This window comes from Brienomyrus brachyistius, chromosome 5 (genome assembly GCF_023856365.1).
Source record: "Brienomyrus brachyistius isolate T26 chromosome 5, BBRACH_0.4, whole genome shotgun sequence".
NCBI lineage: Eukaryota > Metazoa > Chordata > Actinopteri > Osteoglossiformes > Mormyridae > Brienomyrus > Brienomyrus brachyistius.
Genome location: NC_064537.1, coordinates 4729857 through 4754223, shown reverse-complemented (window position 1 = coordinate 4754223; position 24367 = coordinate 4729857). Strand labels below are relative to the sequence as shown.

General features: G+C 48.2%; 1 protein-coding gene across 3 annotated transcripts in view; it reads left to right on the top strand.

The window, feature by feature from the left end:
- The window catches only part of pemt (phosphatidylethanolamine N-methyltransferase), a 46285-nt gene that overhangs the window by 7887 nt on the left and 14031 nt on the right, over nt 1-24367 (top strand). For all 3 annotated transcript variants that reach the window (XM_049015260.1, XM_049015259.1, XM_049015258.1), the window contains 3 exons: nt 949-1056; nt 14712-14827; nt 21584-21729. In XM_049015260.1, coding sequence (XP_048871217.1) covers nt 964-1056; nt 14712-14827; nt 21584-21729 — 355 coding nt within the window. In that variant the 5' untranslated portion in view covers nt 949-963. The remainder of the gene's footprint in view (nt 1-948; nt 1057-14711; nt 14828-21583; nt 21730-24367) is intronic.

Below are 24367 nucleotides of genomic sequence, written 5' to 3'. Positions count from 1 at the left end.
ATGCAAGCCTTTTTGAAACCTGTGGCTGGGGATCTCCTGAGCTTTTTGAAAATGCAGAGAGAATATTTAAGGACTTAAATGTTGAAACTTTTGAAGGAAGTCTGATTCTAGAGCCCGAAACCATGGCAACAGTAATGAAAGGGTAGCCAGTCTGTTTGCAGCTGGCATCTCGCACGTCGTGTGGACAGGTAATGCAGACTAAAGGGTTACCTAGTGAGGCTGAGACTGGGAACTGCTCAAGTTGTTGGTTAGTCAAGTGTAGCTCAAAACAAGACACTTGAGAAAACGAAGACTGCAGTTATATATGAGGGATTTACAATTTCCCTGCAGGTTTTGTTTGCTAATGACCTCTCCTGTCCCCCCAGAGCCATGTACACACTTGGACCCACTCTGGCACTTTATAAACAGTGTCCAGGCTGTGAGACTTTGAAAGCAAGCCTTGATTCTGAGCTGTGTTGTAGGTGTGGATGCGTCACTGCGATCTGTTATGTAACCACCATGAAACAGCAGCGGTTTGAAAATGCGATGGGAAGCTAAAATGCAGAAATGAGCGGCGTAGCCCCTGTCCCTTTGGCGAGGTTCGCGGTGTTGGGGCCGAGTAATTATCTTGGTGTTTTAGCACTCAGACTGAGAGCGTAGGGCAGCCAGCAGCCTGAAGTTAACACTAGGTGGCGTTACAGGGGGGAAATGGACAGAAAGGTTGCAGGTTCGAAGCTGAAGGTTATGGAACGGCATTTCTTTTGTCCGCTGTGTTGCCCTCTGCACTTCTGCGTATTTGCTCTCTCTCTCTCTCTCTCTCTACATACTTGTCACATGTCACCCTTTGGCCCCTGAGTAAGGCCCTTAACCATGAGAACTCCAGGGACTGGCTGATCCTGTTTTCTCAGTTGTGTGTCACATAGGATATATATGTAATATATTGTAAATGTGCCCCTCTCTCTCTCTCAGATTGACATCTCAGCAATGCTACACGTGCTCCAACTCGTGGACCTCTCAGACAGCCGGTTCTGGGGTGCAGTCCTCCTCATCATTTTCAACCCTCTGTTCTGGAATGTGGTGAGTGGCATGGTATCCTGGAGGAGGGGTGGGGGGTGCCTGGGCCCGTTTGGGGAGCTCCGGACGTGCGAGCGACGGCTCGTCGACGCGTACGCGCTGCTCATTTGTGGCGTTCCTGTCTGCAGGGTGAGGAACACGCATCACATGCATCACACGGCAGGCCTGGGTGTGGGGGAATGCAGGCCTGTTTAGTGGTAGGAGGCCCAACAGTTCATGTGCTTCCCTGTGGGTGGCGCTGTCTTCCCTAAGCAGTGCTACTCCTTAGTGCCAATGCATCATACTTGCATAGATCATCAAATTCATGCTCCAGACCTCAGACTGTCTATCTACATCAAAGCAACTGCTGGGGTGGGGGGGGGTAGGTTGTCCCCCCCCCCCCTGCCCCCCAGCTAAGCTCCCATTTTACAACAGACAGCGTCCCTGAGCGAAAACAAGCAGCTGAGGCCTGCTCTTATTGCACCCCTCAGTCTCGGCTAACGATGCTTCTCCCTGTCCTTAGTACGTGATACTCGTGCAGCAGAAGTGCATGGTCCGAAGCCCGCATGCTTCCTGCGAGGTGTGGCTTTTAGTTACTTTTATCAGAAGTATTTTCGAGGAGAGCTCGGCTGGTGCTGTGAATGGCAAGGACCCGTTTTCAAGCACCACTCTAGCCGGCTCTGCTCCGTGAGCCCTGGAGTTGCTCCTTGTAACACTAACAGTCCTTGCATGTCCTGCTCTAACCCTAACGATCTTCAAAGGCCTTGACCAATAGCATTCTGTAACCCTGATGGTCCTCAAAGGCCCTGACCAATAGCATTCTGTAACCCTGATGGTCCTCAACGCTCCTGACCAATGACATCTCACCTTTGGAGGCTGTGCCAACTACCAAGCAAAGGTACTTTCTGCTACCTGATTTTTGCCCGCAAAGTTGTGACAGATCTGGCGTACCTAGAGCTGAGAGAAAGCCACTGAAGTTCTTTAGAGTTTGACTTGACGTATCATCCTTGGAGTTACCCGTCACCCCATGAGTGTGGGTCATCATTGTTGTTTTTAGCGTTTATATCTGTCAATCAGTCAGTTTTCTCATCTTCAGCTGAATGGGGCTGGACGTCCAGTGGATGATTGTGCTGTCCCCTGTTCGGCGTGTCCCTCAGCAGGGGCGTCATGGCGCTGTTACGTCAGCAGTGAGTAAACGGCGTGATTTTCTCTCTCTGCGTATCCGGAGGACGGTGTGTTCCCACGGAGGGCGACTCGCAGCAGTGTGTACCGTCTCGCGATGGTCTGACCTTTAAAACACTCAAGGTCCTTTCTCAGCGTTACCTGTTCCAGAAAAACAGATCACAGGGGGGTTTGCCTTTAATTAAGGACGACGTGTGATATTCTTAGCCGTGGATGTTGCAGAGGGTTGCAGATCACGACCCCTCCTCGTATCTGGTGACCCCCTCTGACCCCAGGCTTGCCCTGTTTAGTCGTACACTTCGTACTTTCGCTCTCGTGAGCCTCTCAGAATCGAACTTGTGAGGCGGTAACGTCTGTGTGTCAGTGTTTGTGTCGTCTTTCTGTCGATTTTTCTGTTTACCTTGGTAACCCCTGCGGGTTTCACATTATTTGTGGTGAACGGCGTGTCCCCAAAGGCCAGATAAGTGATGCCATTCGGGCCTTACAGCAGGTTTACGGTGATGGGACGATGGCCTTTGCTTATCGGGGAAACGCACTGCTATGTGCGATCGCTCTCTCCTCCACCATTCCTCTCCTCCCTAAACCGTGAGCCGATAACTTGCCTCAGAGGTAGATAAAACAGCATCAACTAGTTTAATGTTCTCTCACTTTCTGTTCGTCCTTCGCACTGTTATCCATCTGGGTCTCCGGAGTCCCATATGCTCTTCCGTTAAACGTTTGTTTTGCCATTTCCTGTCTTCATTCCAGTGGGACTCAGGATCTCCAGCGAGTCTGTTTAATTGCAGTGAGCGCTCTGCCAGAATTTCCCACTAGGGGGCAGCCCTTGCCGGCACTGCCCATATGTTGCTGGTCTGGTATACTTGAAGTCATTGCGCATCTAGAGAAACAAATTGCAGGTGGTGCCGTTCTCCCGTTGCCTCTCTTTGGGGGTCATTATGAAGTGATATGAAAAATACAGCCCCCTGGCCCCCCATCACCACTGCCCCATCTTCCATGTAACTCTTGCTTATCTTCAATAAAGTCACAAGACGGCGCCCCCTGAGGGTTGGAGGCTAAATGCACTACAGAAAGACACCGATCCATTACCCATGACTAACTGTAAAACAAGCAGCCTCCTTGTGCTACAGAGCGACACGTTGTTGCGTAACCAGAGACTGGCGCTGGGTTCCACGTGCAGTACGAGAGAGATGTGCTACTGACCCTGCCCAGTGTCCCGCCTGGCGTCACGCGGGGCTTTGATATTAAAGCTGCAAGTTGGTAATGAAGAGTTGATGGTGTCAGTGTAGGATTATTGACAGGGAGTGAGAACTATAAACATGTGCATTTGCGCTTCTATGACAAGAAAATTCCTTGCATTTTAACTTGTATACGGCAAATGAATCAGTTAGCATATAAAGATTAATATGCATTGTATTTTGTACGCATTTGCACTGTTACCACAATCAATTGCCGCATGTATCGTTTTTAAAGGTGAATGTGTACTTGCGTACCAGTTGTGTCCATCCCTGATTATTAAGTTGCTATAACAAAGGTAGTTTAAACGAGTTAATACTTGTTACACAAATCCTATTGATAGGGGTGTAAGTTGCTCTGTGGGGTCACGACTCTTAATCCATGATCAGGAGGTTGTGGGTTCAAATCCTGTTGCTGACAAAATGATCTAGCCGTTGGGTCCTTGAGCAAGGCACCTCACCCCAGTCGCTCCTTGGATGCCATCTGACCCTGCTCTTGGGTCCCCACCTGTAGGGACTCCTGGCTGCTGTTTTTGTAAGCTGTATGTTGGCAGAAGGAAACTCCAGGTAATATGAGCTTATTCCGTGCAGAGTCAGCTGTGGTTTCGGTAACCAAAGCCGAGTTCAGAGGTTCCGCCAGGTGAGGCTGACCAGCAGGTGGGCCAGACCCTGCAGGGAGCTGTTTGATCACCCTGGGGGGCCTGCGAGGGGCTCAGCTGGCCGCGGTGGAGTTAATGCTTTCTGTGTAATTGCTCTGCAGGCTCGGTGGTTCAGAAGATGCTGCCGTCCCCAGGTGGCAGAGATTTAACTCTAATCCACTACAGCGAGGTCCTGATTAGGCTGGTTCCGTGTGTCTGTCTGTCTGTGTCTGTCTGTGTCTCTCTCTCTGTTCGTCTTTGTCTGTGTGTCTGTGTGTTTCTGTCTGTGTGTGTTTGTGTCTCTCTCTGTCTGTTTTTCTGTGCCTTTGTCTGCTTCTGTGTGTGTGTGTGTGTGTGTGTGTGTGTGTGTGTATGTGTGTGTGTGTGTGTGTGTGTGTGTGTGTGTGTGTACCCATGTGATATCTCTGCAGGCTTTACCAGGGCAGGTGTTCCTCTCTGGTTCCCTCTATGGCCTCCAAGTGCTTCCTACCTCAGTGCTGTTGACACCATAGAAACACTGAAGATCCGATTTGTCTGTCCCGGTGAACGGAACCCTGTGGCAGTTCTTGGTTAAAGATGGCAGAGAACAAGAAGAGTCGTCCCGTTAAATCAGCACAGAATTCATTGTTTTAGCTTGCAGGGGGGCTGAAAACATCTCAGAGCCCCCAGCAGTGACCTGGGTCTCCAGCCTGGTGTGGGGTTAATGTCAAAAGTGAGATGAAAGGAGTAAAGTGAAACTTTAACGTCCAGAATGGCAACCCCCCCCCCCCCCCCCCCCCCCGGACCTTATTCTCACAGAAATAGACCCGAAAATAAGAAAAATCAACCCTCATAATCAGATTTGCCAGGAGTGAGATTCCGAGGCTGAGAGTAACTGCTAAATGATGAAAGATGGATCTATATGGCCTGGAAGGATAATCCTGATCATTCCTCTCTGCCTGATTGCCTTTGTTTCCTCTTTGATTGTTGTATGAATCAGCCTAAGTACAGAAAGGAGCTCTTTAGCTACTGATTCAGCTTCATGTTCTGAGGGTGATTTTTCATTTTTAGTTCTGTGAAAGTTCAGGTTTTTTTTCCCTTTTAAGTTTCTTTAATTCCTCCGGAGCCACTGACTGGAAATGGCGTCGTCGTGGTGATGGGAAGAGCACCTGCGCCACTGCACAGTGCCTCGCTCGTCCAGCTGCCATCCCTGAGGTTCACTGGGTGTTTTCCGATGTCTGCGGACCAGAAGGCTCCATTCTGGCGATGCCCGGACTGGCGAGGGGGGGGATGGGAGCTGGATGTCCCAGACATGCCACGATTTCCCTACCTCCCCGTTCACCCTGGGTGAACAGATTCTAGTTATGGTTTGTACTGTCCATCACAGCCTGCTTTACCATAATCAGACCCGGTGAAGCAATGTTTCTCAGGACCCCAGATAGTCCATTTTTGTTCCCTCCCAGTTCTCAGTTAGCTGGGAGCGGGAAGGGGGCCAAAATGTGGAGTGTCTGGGCAGGAGTGGAGGACGGGTGTCACAGCAGGGGGAGCAGAGAGAGCTGGGGGCCCCCTTGGTGAGATCTGCCCACCTGGAGAGGGACTGGTCATTGGTGAATTGTTTCGAATTTTGCGTGATCATCTGTTATCCAAGGGACTCTCTGTAAAATTTTCTAGCGGTGGTTCCCTTGGCACATTTTGCAGTGGGGCCCTTGCCGCCTCTGCTACCATGTCTGGGGTCCCCCAGGACTAGCAAGAGAGACACTGAGGTAAAGTTACTGATGGGCACCAGTTAGTGACTGGCAGTACAGAATAAGAGTGATGTTGCAGCCACACCAACTGCAGTTCAGACTAGCTAATCCATCTGAAGTTAAGCAGGTTTGGGCCTGGCTAGAGACGAGCTAGGGAAGCTGGGCTGCTGCTGGACGAGGTGTTAGTGTGGCCAGTAGGGGAGCCCATCCTGTGGTCTGTGTGGATCCCAATGCCCCAGTGCCCCAGTGCAGTGACAGGGACACTGTGGCCAGCAGGGGAGCCCATCCTGTGGTCTGTGTGGATCCCAATGCCCCAGTGCAGTGACAGGAACACTGTTCTTCGGATGAGACATAAAACCGAGGTTCTGACGCTCAGGTCATGAAAGATCCCTCGGCATCTTTCGAAGCAGCAGGGGTCGTATCCTGATGTCCTGGCTGAAATTGTCCCCTGTGACCATATCAGGTCTGGCTTCTCTGTATCTAACTGGTAAAACCCCTTCACCACCTTCGTCACTCCCTGGAACTCAGTGAACAAGAAATGGTTTCACTCATAACGTAGGTTACGGAGCGGTAATCAAGTGCTTATTTACTTTAGAATAAAATATATTTTGCCAAAAAAAAAATTGGTATGTAATCGTTATCAGGACCAACTTTTATAACTAGTAGTTTGAACATTTATTGTAGTTTACCACTAAATCTAATATCTCGACCTCAATCATCTGGTTAGCATAGAACGTTTTTTTTTGTTTCTGTCTACTAAAGTTTGTTGCATTTGCTTCTCTGGATGGCCGTGAGCTCACAGCTGTCCCTGAAAAATAGACAGTAGGGAGGCTTAAGGGGGAAGGACGCTGCTGTGTTCCCACTGGCAAACATTTGTGGCATATCTGCTCTCCCTGTATCTACGCACAGGCCAGCATCAAAACCCGGTGCTGTCCTCCCTCTGCTCTCGTATGACTCAGTGAAAGAGGCAGTATTCCACTGATGTTCGAATTGAGCAAACTCATGTTCAGAAATCTACGTGTGAGCAGAATTTAGAGTTGTGCATCTTGTTTGGGTGAAGTGGTTGTCGTTTCATTTTTATGTGTCCAACTCCGATGTTTCACTAACCGAGGTTTCAGTGATGGGCGTGAACACGGTGGGTCGTCCGATTAGAATGAGAGAGAGTCCAGGTAACTAGATGCTTCCCGAAACTGAAGCTGTGTCATAGAAATTGAGTGAGTGTTAGAGCTGCCGCGAACAGGCGACGTAATCGATGACGTCTAAGCTGAAAATGCCTCAACATCAATATTTTAAATCCATGCATCGTTTTCAGAATTACTTTAATGAAATTACCTCTTTTGTTTATAATTGTCATAATTGTTTGTAATTTTTCTTGAATAAGTGTTTGAGAAAATGTTTAGGCTAAAATCTGGACTTATTCTGCGTTGACTGACGGTGCCGGTGTGTGTGTGTGTGTGTGTTGGTGTGTGTTGGGCTTGTTGTGACCGGTGTTGTTATCGTAAACTGAAACTAAATCAAAAACAGTTGCTAAATAAACAAACGTAATATGTGAATTGAAATAAAAATGAAAACTATATTTCCCCAAAGTGCTCCATTAACCAAATTTAATAAGCTTGAGGAAACGCCGCATTCATACAGATGAATAACTTTTGGACATTATGGTATAACCTCGCATTAATATTTTAAGTATTTTACTGTTCTGCTTATCGAATTGTGGGTTTGGGTAACGTCCTTATAGTGCCAAAAAGCTGGTGTCCGTTATCTAAAGCCCAGCAATAACATACAGTTTTACAGTTTGTAAGTTGTTACATGGAGTAAAATTAATCATTTAGATTAAACAGCTAATCTGTAAAAGAGTTTATAGATCAATCGATAGAGAAATAGCTATTAGTGGCAGCCGTAGAGTATTAACATTTGTGTTTTAGTGTCCGTTAATGTGTGTGGGGCTTGGTTTGCCGGACACACGCTGACACAAATTCTGCAGATTATTCACTAAATCTGAAATGAAAACTAAGTTTGATGTTTTTTGTCATATGACACAGAATAATGTGCTGCTTATATCCATGAGTTTGTCAGACCGCAGCTGGCAGAAGGTCCTGCTCGTTCCTCGTTTGGACCTCGAGCTTCTCCTCGGATGTCTCCCACTTACCAGGTGTGCCCAGAAATGTGATGTAATCAGATCGTCCCGAAATGTCAGGGTAGCTGTAATCGCTCACGTAAGTGGTCTCATGTGTCCTCGCTGAGAAGCAGCCGCTTTCCTGAAATGGCTTCTCTCCATTATGGGCTTTTTAAAATACATGTAGAATTTCCTTTTTCTTTCCTTTTGAAACCTGTTATTGGATTCTGTACTCTGATAGGCTGAAAGTACTCGCCACTGGCTCCTCTGTAAAACGCTATCTATTCGTGTAGTTCTGAGCTGTGTTTTATCTTTATATTGGCAGAAAAAAAGCAGAAGGGAGACGTACATATTTTTATTTTTACCTGCAGTATTTTCCATTAAAAGGATTTCAAAGTCTTATTCTGTTATTCAGTGTTTTATAGAATTATATGTATTTTTTCCTGTTAAAATTTCACTGAATTGGAACAGATTCCTGTGCAATATTTTCTATGGAAAAAAAAACATATAAAATGTTCCTCACTTATCCTGGTGGGGGGCTTTTTTTGTGAGGTCTGTGTGAAATGTGGCGCCGAGCGGCTGGAAACATATTATTTAATATATTGAATTATATTTTCCAATATATTGCCATGTATTTTTGTTTCATAAGGGGAAGACTTCAGTTTTACTGTGTGGGTGTGTGTGTGTGAGTGAGAGAGAGAGACAGATTGAGTGAGTGTGTGAGAGTGAATGTGTTTGAGTATGAGAATTTGTGTGCGTGTGTCTGTATGGATGTTTTATTTGCTCTCTGCATTGATTGGTAGCCAGTGTCCAGTATAACCCTATTGGTCTCAATGTAAAGAATGCAAACGCTTTAGGAAAAACGACGCTGCCAGGTGGGGTCTGAAGGGGCTGTGGGCTTTTGGAACCCGGGAGGTAGCAGAAGGAGACACTATGGGATGTCAGCAAGGGGGAAGTGTGGGTACCGCTGGAGGAGAGCGTGGTGAAGTTACTGGACTGGTCTGGGAGGTAGTGACTCATGGGGGGCTGTCCCACAGGGTTGGCTGAACTTTAGCGGTGAGCTCATTCGTTCAGTTTCTCTGGTTCATATTCCGATTCGTTTTATAAAGCAGAGTTTGATTCCTCTCGCACCCGGACCCTGATGCCCCACCTGGGGCGCTGCCACATCACCCAATGCTTTTGTCAACATCCATCTGCCATCATGTCACATGGTCTGGCCGGCCAAGCAGAGTGAGCCTCGTACCCGGGTGACTGTAGGACCGGGCAGTGTAGCACACCCGGTGACTCGCCTTAGTCAGCCAGCGTTTCGAGAACCTGCGCAGGGCAGTTTCAGCTCAGATTCCTGTTTTCTTTCTGTGCAATAGTGTTTTTGAAACTGTGATTCTGTAGTAAATTAGTCAGCAGGTCTAGAGATTCTTGCCAGTCCTCATACAACTGCCTCTGGGGACCAGGAACCATCTCCGTCGTTCCCGGCAGATCACAAAGAAATCTGCAACATCCTTTTTCGTAGTGAGCGCTCACCGATCTGCTGTCTTCTTCCAGCACGACATCCTTCAATTCTGCATGGTTACAAATATGTCCAAGTATCTAGTTTGCTTATTTTCTGTGTCATCACGGTGCTGTGATGCAAACGCTGGGGAGGCAGCTATGTAAAATGTCTAAAATATCGCCTAAAATATCACTCAAGATCGGTTAATATTACGTGAAGATCTCAACTGCCAAATGTCTGCCCACTCTGTAATGTTCATTAGTTCCTCTTGGTACCAGAGTCTGCTGTGGGTTACACCTAATAGTACCATCTGTGGATTGAACCGGTTTGTGAAACATGTAGAGATGAAAATGAGCAGTGGTCCCAGTACAGAACCTTGTGGTCACCCTGTAATTGTTCATTTGGCACCTTTACATTGAATATCTCATTGCTATATTTACCTATGAAGCACCTACTTCACTACTTTTTCTCTTCTTCCCTCTTTTCTTTTCTTTGTATTCAGCTTTACTGATGGTTAAAGCAAAATATTTTGTGCCCACTGGCCACACATTCCCCCCCCCCCCCCCCCCCCAGTCTGGGGAGGTTTTTTGAGTTGATTTTAGTAATGTTGTTCTCCCCCCTTTCTTCTTCTGTCTCATCTCTGGTTTCCACAATTTGATGACCCCATGTTGTATGATCTTGACCCTTTTAAATAAATAAATACACACATGACCTTGTGATACTCCTCTGATCAGTGACCCTGCTGGACATTGTGCCCGTGAAGTTTGAAGAGCCTGTTTGCTATGCAGGGTTTCCACCTTGGACACCAACTGCCTCTATTTTCAATTGCTTATTTGGAGGTCTGTCAAATACCCTTTTCACATGCTAAAAAAACACGGAGCCTATGCCTTAACAGCAGACTTTGTTCCATGCTCCTGGAAGTACGTTAGGTAAGATCGGCCCGGTTCCGGTGTCCCTGGGGTCCCCGGTTCCGGAATCCAGCCCCTCTATCTAACAAAGACGCTGCCATCTTGGCCATCGTAACTTCAGCTCTTTACAGCCTGTGGTGAATAAGTAGGTATTGAGACTGGAATGATGGGTAACTGCTGTGTAAGTAAAGCTCTTTGGGGGAAATTCTGATAATGGTCAGATGAAAAAGAACCAAAAATGACAGCTATTGGAGATCAATCTTCTGTGATGTCTTCTGAAGTAGAACTCAGGGAGAGAATCGGCCTGGGACCTGGAATCTGATTGGATTTTTTTTCGATATGTGAGAGAGGCACATGTTTGCAGGCGTGACTTCCTGGACTGGAGGCAGGGCCATGACGGAAACAGGAAGCGAGTGATTTGTGAATGCAAAGGCCATGCGACGTGCTGCAGACACCCCTGCATGCGTTTGCACCGGGCCTGACGCATGGGCAGAGTAGCATACACATATACACACACACACACACACACACACACACACACACACACACACAGTTTGGCACCCTTGCCGTGATCACATTCAACTTTGTTCCACAGAGGCACATGATGGACAGTAAGATGTGAGATACTAGGACTTAGAATCATCACGCAGTCATGCACAGAGATACAGAAAGACTTCACAGAGAGTGAATCAAACGTCACACACACACACACACGCAGGCTCCAATTAACTGCTCATGAGTCACTCCTCTGTGGACTGGACTGCCTGCAAGCCAAATCCATCCATGTTTCCATCTCTAACATTCAAAGAAGACTTTATAACAGTCACATTTTTGGCCATTAATGGGCAGTACAGAGGTGACAGGGAGGTGACCCCGTGTGCTGGGAGAGGCGTTCATTTGAACGCGTCCGGGAATGAGCTGAGCCTTAATAGTTCCATCCCGAAAAGCTGAGATCTCCCCACCTGCTGTGCTTCTACATTTTTCTTTTAGCAGAAGCTTTTATCAGGGCAGCGGGACAGTCGGTCCCTGGGCCTTCTGGGTCCTGCTTAGGGACCCAGCAGTGACATCGCTCTGCTGACTGGGATTTTTAAACTTAGTCGGTTAAATTTAGAGACTCAGCAGTGCACAAGTTATGCTTTGTCTTCTGTTTGTTTATGTATTATGCATATATTGTTTATTTTTAGCCAGAAATATCAGGTGAATAGGTTGTTTTTTTTTTTGCCTGGAAGTGTTTTAATGGGGAAAGTAAGCTTTAACTTTTAAGGGCAGCAGAAAAGATTCCCGGTACTGTTGAGCTTCCCCGAAGATCCTCTCTGATGGGATGCTGACGGGGTGGGGTGGGGGGGGGGGGCACAGTGTACCAGTCAGTAGTCTCAGTCCTGCTGGTGAAAAGCCCCAGAGTCTCACACGCTATTGCATGATCATGTGATCGTGGTCATGCATGCGGCATGTGCCAAGCTTATTTACATTTTTGTCCCCCTGCTGCAGAGCTGGACAGTGGAGGATTGGTAAAACATTGCCTGGTCTTCAGTTTTCTTCTTAAACAACATGAAAGCGTGGATGCATCCTGCCTTGTATCCTCACTTCAGCCGGGCCTGATATCATGGTGTGGGGGGATATTTTCTTGGCACATTCTGGGCCCTTTAGTGCCAGTTGATCGTTGTGCAGATGCCACAGCCCACCTGGGTACTGCTGCTGACCACATCCATTCCATTCCTTTATGACCACAGTGTACCCAGTTTCTAATGGCTACTTCCAGCAGGATGGTTACAAAGCTCATATCTCAGACTGGTTCCTTGAACATGACGATGAGTTCATCGTCCTCAGATGGCCTCCACAGTCAACGGAGATGTGCAGCCAACAAATCCGCAGCAACCTCATGATGTTTTCATGCCAACATGGACCAAAGTCTCTGAGGAATGTTTCAAGCACCTTGTTGAATCTATGCCACAACGTTTTAAGGCAGCTCTGAAGTATAATTCGGTACTACCAAGGTGTACCTAATAAAGTGGCCAGTGAGTGTAATACACAAACGCATCCACACAGTGCCGTGCGAAAGACTCAGGCAGTCAAAGAAAATGACTTTTAACAACATTTCATTTTGCTACTATGATACTAAATACCGCAGTGTTATATTGCGGTTGTTAGTTTATCCATTTCAGATCCTTTCCGAAGGTCACTGCAGCATCTGCTGTAATTGTCCCCAGACAGTACCTATCTGTTTGCTGACACCGGCTTGGTTGGCTGGTCAGTGCCTAATACAATTATTCAACTAATTCAGTTAATTTATGAGGTGAACTGGCAGTGAATTTTTTTAAAAATCCATAGAGTGGCTGGGGTGCCCATGAGGAGAGGAAGCGGAGCTGTTCTGGTCATCCAACGAGATACCAGTAAGGCTGTGGGGAATAGGGGAAATTCTAATTATCGTTCTTGTGTTACTGATCATTTGCAGAAATGTTAAATTGTGTGTGTTCTGTGTAAATTTACACTCACTACCCAGAGAAAGAAACACACACACACACATATAATATATATATTATTATTTGATTCTGGCTGTGAGTCGGAGGGCCACACATTTCCTCCGCAATGGTCTCCGTCCTCCACCAGAAGCAGGTTTATCTTGCCGATTTGCATCACGACGAGTGAAGCCTTTTCCCAGAAGCTTTATGGAGATTCAGCCTCTAGCCTCTGAAATACACAGCAGTCTGTCATTTCTTTCTCAGTGGTGGTTCAGACTGCCCACCCCCCCCCCCCCACCCCCAACCCCATCTACAATGTCGCCCGCTAATAGAATGTAATATGAAAGCCTCGTGCGTTTTGTTTGTGTTTCAGGTAGTCGTGCTCCGCTGAGTTTTTGCATTTAGCTGCTGTCTTTGGCCTAATTGCTGGGCATGTGACTCGACCTGCCTCGTGAGTCCATGTCTGGTTCTGTCCATCCTATGCCAAATAATATGTGGGCTGTTTACCCTCTGCGGTGCCTGGCCACACGTGGGTATCCTAGGTGGGCTCGCATGCCTGTCCGGGCGCGCTAGCTGGCCGCGTTAGCGTGTCTGGCCACGCCCACTCGCATGCCTGTCCGGGCGCGCTAGCTGGCCGTGTTAGCGTGTCTGGCCACGCCCACTCTCATGCCTGTCCGGGCGCGCTAGCTGGCCGCGTTAGCGTGTCTGGCCACGCCCACTCTCATGCCTGTCCGGGTGCGCTAGCTGGCCGCGTTAGCGTGCCTGGCCACGCCCACTCGCGTGCCAGGGTGGCCACCTCGTCTGGCTTCGCGTGAGTGCGAGTGCGTCGCTCCCGTTGTTTATCCCGGCTCCCGTGCCCCACGCTGACGACTCGAGACGGGGGTGTGAAGACGGCCCAGCCGCAGACCGCGGCGTTGCAGTGATGACAGCCTCCAGGCCGATATGCTGCTGACAGGCCTGTGTTTGCCCAGCTGGGCCTGCTGGACCTCTGCCCGCCCCTTTTTTAAGCCCCCCCCGCCCCCCCCCGTCTGGCTGTGTATACGGGATGCACTGTTTATAACACAAAGCTGATCTGACCGCAGCTGGCAGGCACTCAGCAGGTTGTGCATTTACTCAATGGACCTCATCTGCATAATCGCATTAATAAGCAGAAGACTAATTGCCTGCTAACGGGAGAAGAGAAAGTCATTCCCAGACCCATCAATAAGGAATGTGATTGAGCAAGATAAATAAATAAAAAAATAAGGGGTTATACATTTCTGAATGTACAAATTACAGGCCTTGTTTAGGGCTTACAAACAGCAGACAAGGGCAGCTGCTCACTGGAGAGGCTTACTGGCCGTTGGGGTGGGATGAGCTATTGATGAAGGCAGAAGCTGTCACTGAAATGAGGTGACTGTCCTTTAATTCAGTTTTCGAAAGAGAATGAGGCCAAACCGGTCCACCTAACCCCCCCACTACCGGTTTAGAGGTAAATAGTCACCGTTACTTTACTGTGAGACTTATGGAGCTGTGCGAGTCGTCTGTAACATTTACATTTAGGGGACACTTTTGCCCAAATCGACGTAGTGAGACAGTTGGCACATTAGCAGCATGTAGCAGTCGGGGAATTGACTAGGCTTCAGTGTAGCTGAGCTTCCAGTGAACGCCCAGGTACATGTGTGAGCAGTATGGAAGCAGCAGCTACACAACTTACAATAAAGCAAGAGCCTAATGAGACAATTATTCAAATCACTAATGCATCATTATCGAAGCATGGAGCGTTATTGGGCTAGTAGAGGTGTTCCTGCAATAGATGGATCTTGATTTCCTGAAGGTGGAGAATGAGTCTGATGGCCAGATGTGGTTCAGTAGCAGTATTGGGACTAACTATGCTATGGTCTCCAGGCCCCGGCCCCCCAAGCTCTGACCCTGGCTGCTGTCTCCCGCAGGTGGCCCGCTGGGAACACTGGACCCGGGGGCTGTCCAGACTCTTCGGGGGTCCCTATGTGGCATTATACTTCCTGGCCTCCCTCATCATCCTGCTCAACGTGTTTCGTAGCCACAGGTGAGCCGGCACACTTTTCGTTACACAAGGCAGACACGCCACAGAAAGAGCCCAGTCCCTGAGCATCGGGGTTTGGGGTAGGGGGGCCGTAATCTCTGGGTAAATCACATAATATTTGTCAAGAAGCTGAACCTCCACCTTGGTGGAGTAAAGTAAGGGCACATTGCCGTAGGGACAGCGGTATGCTTAAGTCTGGACCAGCTTTGTCTGTTCTACCCATAATCCTCCAGCCCAATCTCAGCCCTTCAGTGGCCATAGAAACACCTCATGTTTGTGTCTTAGCTGAAATACATTCCAGTCACTGAACCTGTGACAAAATGTGGCTCTTATTCCGTTGTTTTAGAGTCTCCCTCATCCTTCATTCAGTCGTCGTGCAAGCTTTTAGAAAATAATTTCTTTTAATGGAAATGTTCACCTTACAGCCAGGCACCCTAGACTGGGCAGTGAGCCGAATCAATCTGCTGAGGCTGGGGGCGGGCTAGGCCCACCCCCCGGACGGACTCGCGGTCCCCCTAGCATGCGTGCTGCCATGTGCGGCCGAGCCGGACCTCAGCTGGGGCGCGGCGCCGTCCGTAATTGGGGTCAGCGAACTTCTGCCGATCTCCATCTGCACCTCGGTGGGGACGCGGCCTGTGCTGTTTGGAGTCGTTTTTATTGATATGTGGGCGAGGGTCCTTATTTCACACTTACCCTGCCGGCACGTCACCGCCGTTAGCCTCCCCTCCCTCATGCGATCGGATCCATTTGGCCTCTCCCGTTGCCATGGCATTAACGCTGCTTCTACGTCGGAGCTGCTCGTTTGTGCTTTGAGCCCCGAAAGCTGAATCCTTTTATCTGCAGCTCGGTGGCTGTGGTGGGGGGGTCATTTGTCTAGGTCTCTTAACGGAGGTTTTTACCGACATTCACCTGTGTAGCGTCTACGCTAGCGGTTCCCGGACACGCCCCAGCTTTCTCGGTGTCCGTGTTTGTGTCCCGTTGTCCAAGGGCCGGCTACATCGTTAAAAGTCATTGTCTGTAGGATGAGAGCTGAAATGTAGTTGGTTAAAAAGTAAAACCACGCCCACAGTTCTGACCCGCATTTTGGGGCATTGATCGCCAACGGACCCAACTTCTTAATCAGTCTCCACTGGGCTGGGATTTGCTCATATAATCTGTAATAATTTATGTAATACATCTTTCCCTCCATCCCCCCCCATCTTCCAACCTCTTACCTCGAGTAGGGTCGTTCGGTAAAATACTTTGTGTGCTAATATGCTAATACTAATTTCTGTGTTTTAGATATTATGTATTCTTCCTGCAGCCTTTAAAGATTATGATAATGTATTAAACACTGTCTGAGAAGATGTTCTCAGTGAAGAATGTTGAAGGTGACAGCAGGGATTCGCTGAAATGTGAAGCAGATTGACCCAATAAAAGGGGGGTGATTAAATATGTTTGTCAGTTTAATGGTGCAGGAAACTTGCAGGGAGTAATGTCTGTATTTCTGATTGTCTCACTGTCGTGCGGGTTTCCTGGTGCGTGCCTCTCGCTGCGCAGCCAACAGTTTTACTCGTTTCCGATTGAGTTTCTCTGCCATCTGTTCTGCTCTTTTTTTTAATAGCACCAAAGGTTCATGGGAAAACAGAAACGTAAGCTGTGATGCTGTGTGTCAGCGCAGTGAACACATCCGATGGCTGAAGCCAGTTGGGAACAAACGTGGCATTTGCTGACATTCAGATCCGTTGGGTTTAATGGGTGAATTTCCCCAAAACTTTTCTGTTCTAGTTGCATGTCGTTCAGATTCTGGATACAAAGGAAGTTTGTTGGAAGAATGAGTAGCACAGAGCGAACTTAGAGTAGCACTGTTCTGAACGAGAGGGCATGATTAGCCCAACTCCTAATTAGAAGTTCCCAGGTCAGCTACATGATGGGATCAATAAAATCTCACCAGGGCTCGATGTACTGCATCCCGAGGACCTCCTGAAGTGTTGGCATCTAGACTACAGACATTGGATGGATGCTGAGTGATTATGTAATCTGTGTGCTAAGACTGGTATAGGTCTCTTGAATGACCTAACACAGTGTACTAAGACTGTTATAGGTCTCCTGAATGACCTGACACAGTGTTCTACGACTGGTATAGGTCTCCTGACTGACCTGACACAGTGTTCTAGGACTGGTATAGGTCTCCTGAATCACCCAACACAGTTCTAGGATTGGTATAGGTCTCCTGAATCACCCAACACAGTTCTAGGACTGGTATAGGTCTCCTGAATCACCCAACACAGTTCTAGGACTGGTATAGGTCTCCTGAATCACCCAACACAGTTCTAGGACTGGTATAGGTCTCCTGAATCACCCAACACAGTTCTAAGACTGGTATAGGTCTCCTGAATAACCTAATACAGTGTTTCTCAAACCGGTTCTTGGGGACTATCAAACAGTCCACTTTTTTGCTCGCTTGGGGTCCTTGAGGACCAGGTGGAGAAACACTGACCTCTCCGACCTTGGGGATGTTTTCAATGTTCCTTTTTAATTTCTACACGTCCTTTGAGATTTTCAGACACACCACAACTGGGTTTGTGACTTCAAGCAACAACTTGGCAGAAAAACGTCACAGAGCTAACGATGCAAATAAATTTAAATGTGTTCTCCTCACCTTCAGGAACGCGCCTGAATTAAGCCAAAGCTGGAGGCAGTGGCGACATCGCTATGCACGAAAATAGCTGTGTTAATAGTAGTAACGTGCAAGTCTAGCACATAAATAAATTGTGAACCGGCCTTTTGTCTAACTAGACTGAAGTCGTCACTTCAGCATCTAAAACTGCTATGTTTAAATTTATACGAGAGCTGCCTCAAGTTGCGTGTGTCTTATGATTTTTTTTTTCTTCATTATGTCCTTCTGCCGCCTATCCTGGTATTGTGCTGGAGGTAGAAGGTGTGGAGTTCTGATACTGCACAGCCAGGGGGCGTAGTAGCTACAGTGAACGTCCATGACATCAGCTCGCTGCCTGACCGCTGCAGACTCTTTAGCCCCAGCTCGTTAGCCGCGAGGCCCAGCTTCAGAAGAGGCGGTACAGGAAGCCAGCTGCAGATCATTTCCACTGACCGTCGCTAACCCGATATCCAGCAGCAGGGACAGGCCGCCCTGAGCTCCGCGGCATGCATGCGCTGTGCCTTCAGCTGCCGGTGTTACCTAAGAGACCTCCAGGCCGGCCTGTTTTTCCTTCCCTTACGTCCGTTTTACGCAAGTCGATAATTACTGTTGCGGTTCCACTGAACTGCCTGGCGCAGGGCTGCAATGCCTCCTGGGATTCCAGTCTGCTATCTTCTGGTATGTGCCTCATTTATATGACCCTGCCCCCCCCCCCCAACGTGCTGATGGACGTCCATAAGTGCAGAAGAAAGCCCCCCCACCTGCACTTCAGTTTGTGTTTGTTTTCACAAAAGTGCCGAGTTAAAGAAGAATAATAAAAAAAATAGATGGGCAGTGTTTTCATCTTGTTTTCTTATTTATTTTAACTTTATTTAAAAAAACGTAATTTTTGTAGTTTATTTTTGCAGGATGATGATGTTTTCAGCTGAACTGGCATGTTCAGAACATGCATGAGTGATTCCCAGTTCTGTGGTGTCAGACCTTAATCTTGCAGCCCCCCCACAGACAGAAACACTCGGGCTTGTATTCATATCTATTTGGACACCATCCAAAATTTCTGTTGACGAATCTCTAATTCCAACATGATGACCCTGACCCCCACCCAGCCCTAACCCTGACCCCCACCCAGCCCTAACCCTGACCCCCACCCAGCCCTAACATTAACCCCCACCCAGCCCTAACCCTGACCCCCACCCAGCCCTAACCCTGACCCCCACCCAGCCCTAACCCTGACCCCCACCCAGCCCTAACCCTGACCCCCACCCAGCCCTAACCCTGACCCCCACCCAACCTTAACCTCACGTGACCAAACAAAATATGAGACTTTAGGCATTTTTAGCTTTTTGATTACAGTCACAGATTTGTTTTTATAAAATTGCGTTTCTCCATGTGGGAACCGGAAAAAGGCCCAAACACCGTCAAAATATGAGATTTTTATGACACTGTGGGAATGTTTGGTCTCCACAGTATAATATATACACAATTCCCCCCCTCCCCCACATACACTTTCTGTGTTTCAGTTTGCAGTAACTTACAGTGACCAATCAGATGGTCATTTTTTGGTTGCTGGGGTTGATGTGGTTTCTGTGAACTTCTGAATCATTCATCTATCTCTCATTTGCTGCAATTTGCACATGGAAAAGGCAATAATCTCGAGCAGCTTTTTATATCCCTGAATGGCTGGAGACTAAAAGCAGATATCGATACATTTAAAAACTGGCTCCTTTTTTGCCAGAGTTTAACAGCTGAAAACAGCGTGATCCAAAGCACAGCTCATCTCGCATTCACCGAAACTCCAGAATCCCATTCAGAGAAAAGAAGCATCTTTCATTCTTAAATCTTCCTCCTGGATTTGGCTGGTCTGGATTCTAAAGCCCTTCAGTTTACGTCATGCCCCCTCCCACATTTCTAGATGCACCGGGGCTCTCGTTCCTGTGAAACATTGGGGGCTTGTGGAGAGTTAAACATGGCTTTCTCCTGGACGCCTAGGAGGTGGGATGCCACTTACGGCCCACGTGGCTGTTTAAAGGCCTTCAGCTTCACGCACGAGGCACCAGCCATCAATAAAAAAATCACAGTTAGAGAGAGCTGTACACAGACAGTGCTCCACTCGTTTATCGGCAAAGAGGGAGGGGACTGCAGAGGGAGGGAGGGAGAGAGAGAGGTTCCATGGGAGAAGAAGAGGAGGGGATAGCGATGGATACAAGGAGTGAAAGAAAGAGAGAGCGGGAGGGAGAGGGCATGTTTTTTTTTTTTAAGTCCATGGTCAGACAGAAAGTTGCATCACTTGCCATTGAGATGGCAGTGAGTGGCGTGGGGGGGGGGGGGGGCATGAAAGGTGAAAACAGCACCAAGGCCAGGGAGCGAGAGAGAAGCCAGCCTACGTTCTGAGAGGCTCGCATCCACCAGCAGGTCCAGATGACCATCTAACATCATCTGATGATCTGACTGATGCAGATACAGATCTGGGTCTGTTTAATGATGGTAGCCGAATATAACCAGATATAACCCCGAACTAGCAAGATCACAAGTACCTAGTGGCCAGCTTACCTCTACAAAAGCCACCTGCCAGCATGTAGTTACACACTGACCCAGTTACCCAGAATCCTATGCTGATGGCTCAGTGAGCAAGTTCCAGTGACCCCTTGGCTTGTTCAAAAATTGGTTCAGGTTATTAAAGTGGGCATCGTCTCAAGGGCGACAAGCAGGTACGTGGCACGATGGTGGGGGGGGGGGGGTTCAAGGGTTGGGGCTGCTATGCTGTGAACAGATTCATCCCAGTCTTTACCACCTACGTCGCCATTCCAGATGCGACCCAGGTGAACTGAGCAGTGGTCAAAAGTGCAAGAGCTACAAAGCAGGGATAATCGGGGGGGGGGGGCATGCTGCTTTTGTGGCGGTGGGATGGAGTCACAGCTTGAGGCTCGAACACCTGCGAGAAATAGAAAAAAGATCTATATCGCAAGTGCGGATATGGGAGAAGTAGGTTAGAAGACTACTGTTGTGTTTACATGTTGCTTGCGCTGATGTAGAGCTTAATGTTTAGTCGGAGAGCCACGGCGGGGGTAGGTCGATGTGGCCTGGTCAGACCAGAGTAAGGTGTGTCTCCCTTACTCCACACATACTGCACTAACTCTTACATGGTAAGGTGTGTCTCCCTTACTCCACACATACTGCACTAACTCTTACATGGTAAGGTGTGTCTCCCTTACTCCACACATACTGCAGTAACTCTTACATGGTAAGGTGTGTCTCCCTTACTCCACACATACTGCAGTAACTCTTACATGGTAAGGTGTGTCTCCCTTACTCCACACATACTGCACTAACTCTTACATGGTAAGGTGTGTCTCCCTTACTCCACACATACTGCACTAACTCTTACATGGTAAGGTGTGTCTCCCTTACTCCACACATACTGCACTAACTCTTACATGGTAAGGTGTGTCTCCCTTACTCCACACATACTGCACTAACTCTTACATGGTAAGGTGTCTCCCTTACTCCACACATACTCCAGTAACTCTTACTTGGTAAGGTGTGTCTCCCTTACTCCACACATACTGCAGTAACTCTTACTTGGTAAGGTGTGTCTCCCTTACTCCACACATACTCCAGTAACTCTTACTTGGTAAGGTGTGTCTCCCTTACTCCACACATACTGCACTAACTCTTACTTGGTAAGGTGTGTCTCCCTTACTCCACACATACTGCACTAACTCTTACGTGGTAAGGTGTGTCTCCTGTCCCTCCTTACGTCATGTCCTCTTACTGCGTCCCCCTGACTGCTCAGGCGAGACCTCACCTCGACCTTCATGCAGAACGTTCTCTCCCCCCCGCAGCTTCTTGGCGGGAGTCATGGGCCCCGGACACAGTGCGCCGACTTTGTTCGCATTTTGTTTTTGCTTCTTCAGGAAGCACAGCGTGAACCCAAACATTACAGTGTCCCTCAGGCAGCCGGCTCCTGTGGGCCTTTTGGTTGTTGCCATCCCAGTGTTGCCGTTGTGACCTTCTGCAAGCTTTGGTTCACCCCCTGTCAGCAGGCTGTTCTTGATGAGCTTCTCTGTAGCGTGGTAAGTTTGCTGGTGACGTGATGCTGCTCCGGTTTCCGCCTACTGCAGCATTACAGAGGCCATGAAGGTCCAGCCCAAGTGGGAACTGCTGGACTGCCCGGTGGTCTTCTGCACTGGATTGGTCCTGATGGGTTTGGGCTCCATCTTCGTCCTGAGCAGCTTCTACAGCCTGGGCTTCACTGGGACCTTCCTCGGTAAGAATTTCTAGTTCTGTTCTAGTTTTTTGTGAGGATTCTCACCTTCTTTCCAGGTCAAGAATCCCAGATTGGCGTGACCACCTGCTCTGGTCCTGTTCTTCGAAGTCTTTCACATGCATCCCTCGCTGCGCTAATTGACCGCTCATGTTTTTTTATAACCATGATTTATTTTCTCAATTTAAATGAACGTGTGAAAATGCCATATGCAAGCGGACAGCCTGCGAATGGCACGGCGATGAGCTACATGTCCGTTTTGTCTGCAGGAACCAAACAGCACTTATTTCTGCACCGTTACTGACAATAAGATATGCGGAACGGGCCAGTTCAGGGAGCCGCTCTCTGGGACGACCCGATTCTCTAAGAGACACATACATACATGGTCCACAGCCGGTACACTGTCCTCTTCCACAGTCTCTGTGATGTACGGAACCAGTCAAAAGTTTGGACACACCTACCCATAGAAAGCCATATTTGTACTATTCTGTGTATTTTAGAATAATTATAAAGACATAAAACCTATAAATTATAACATATATGGAATTATGCACTGACCAAAAAAAGTATTAAACAAAGAATATATATTTGTTGGGGACAAATATATATGAGGGATTCAGAATGTTGTTGGTTCAAGTCCCGTGGTGGGGAGAATGATCCCACCATTGGGCCCTTGAGCAAGGCCCTTAACCCCAACTGCCCCGGGGACTGGCTGACCCCACTGTCTCCTCTACGCCAGGTTCATGAGGTGGCCTCCTGGGATGCTTTATCAGCTGTCCGGTAGGAGGTCCCACAGACACGCTGAGCTCTCATTGGCTGATTTGCCTTCACACTCTGGTCAGACTCCTCTAAAACCATTTTTGCTATGTTTAAGTCAGGTGACCAGGTCATGCGACGCACCATTGTCACTCTCCTTTGTAGGCGGCTTGGCGTGTCCAGACTTTTGACTGTTACTGTATATGTGGCAAGTGTGTGTCTGTCAAGGGCTTTTGTGAAGTGTCATTTTGGTGTCCAACCATCTTCACAACATTACAGTGACGGGCCAGTTCTCGAGGATCTTGTTTAGCAAAATGTGACTTGGTCTTCAGCTCTTTTGCGGCCACGACAGGGAGCCAATCAGAATGAGATCAGGGGAGCACGTGACTTACAGCCAGGCAGCTGAACACTGTACAGGTCCGAGAGCTCAGGCAGCACGAGCAGGATGTCTGACCAAAAGGGATCTGTCTTGGGGGAAGTCAGCTAGCCAGACCCTGGGTCAGAGGTCGTGGGGTGTGTGCTGCTGTTTTGTCCATCACGTTCCAAAGCTGCTGGGCTTAGGACATCCGCACTGAGTCCCAGTTTCTGCCTGTCCACCGAGGGAAGCAGATTCCAACATTCCCACTAACTCCTTCCAATTTCTGGGCATGAATTTAAAGCAGGCGTGAGTGCAGTACTGATGTGGCTTAACAATCTTTCTCCCACAATTTGTTGAACTTGGTGGAAACGGGATTGCAGAGATTGGATTGTCCAGGTGGGAGGAGAAGCTCACCAGGTAGAGATTCTGTAATTAATGAAAATGCTACTGGCAGAATGATTCAGAAATGCAGATGTTTTCCAAGTGGGGAGGAGACACGTCGGCAGAATGGTGCAGTTTGAAGTACCTCTGTATTTCAGCTCTGAACTGTCCGTGCAGGATTCCACGGTAATGATTTCAGTGAGACTTTAGTGTCGTTACATTTGGGTGAAATACGTATATGTAACATCTTCTTCTTTTTTAGATGTATTTTTGGTTGTATTGCAGAGGCGTGTTTGAAGGTAGGCTGTGAGTCTGATGTGCGCTGTGTTGGTATGGGGTCTCTGTTAAAGATGACTGATGTGTCCCTCGGCCTTGATGCCGCCGTGACCTCTGGTTTTCAAGCCATCGCTGCCCTAAATTAGTCCCCCCCCCCCACACACTGTCTAGCTGTCCTCACATAATTGGCCATTACCAAGAAACTAGCCACTGTCCCCAGTTAGGTTAGTGGAGTGATCCCCCACTTTTATTCAAGTTGTTCTCACAATTCCATCCTCACTGTCGTGCAGCAGTGGTTCAGTGTGTGTGTCTGTGTGTGTGTGTGTGTGTGTGTGTGTGTGTGTGTGTGTGTGTGTGTGTGTGTGTCTGTCTGGGTGTGTCTGTCTGTCTGTCTTTGTGTGTGTGTCTGTGTGTGTCTGTTTGTCTCTGTGTGTCTGTCTCTTTGTCTGTGTCTGTCTGTCTTTGTGTGTGTGTGTGTGTGTGTGTGTGCCCTGCGATTGGCATCCGATCCAGGATGGGCCCACAATTACCAGACCTTCTTGCAACCCTAACTAGGAAAAAGAGATTAGTGTATGGATGGATGGATGGATGGGTGGACGGACTGACAGATGGATATAATAGTCTGGAAAAGCCACTGAAAGAAGCAGTATTATTAGGGTTATTATAAACAGGTCCACTATAACACAGTAAGTAATTCCGTCCCTATGGCCTCATCGGGGTCCCTGTTACTGACAGGTGGGTCATTAAACGAAATAACTTTTTTTTTGAGATGCTCGCTTTTTGTGAAAGGTTGATTTCCAGCTGTCTGCTGCTGAAGGCCCCCCCCCCCCCCCCAAACCCCCCCCCCCCCACTGCCTTCCCACGCAGGTG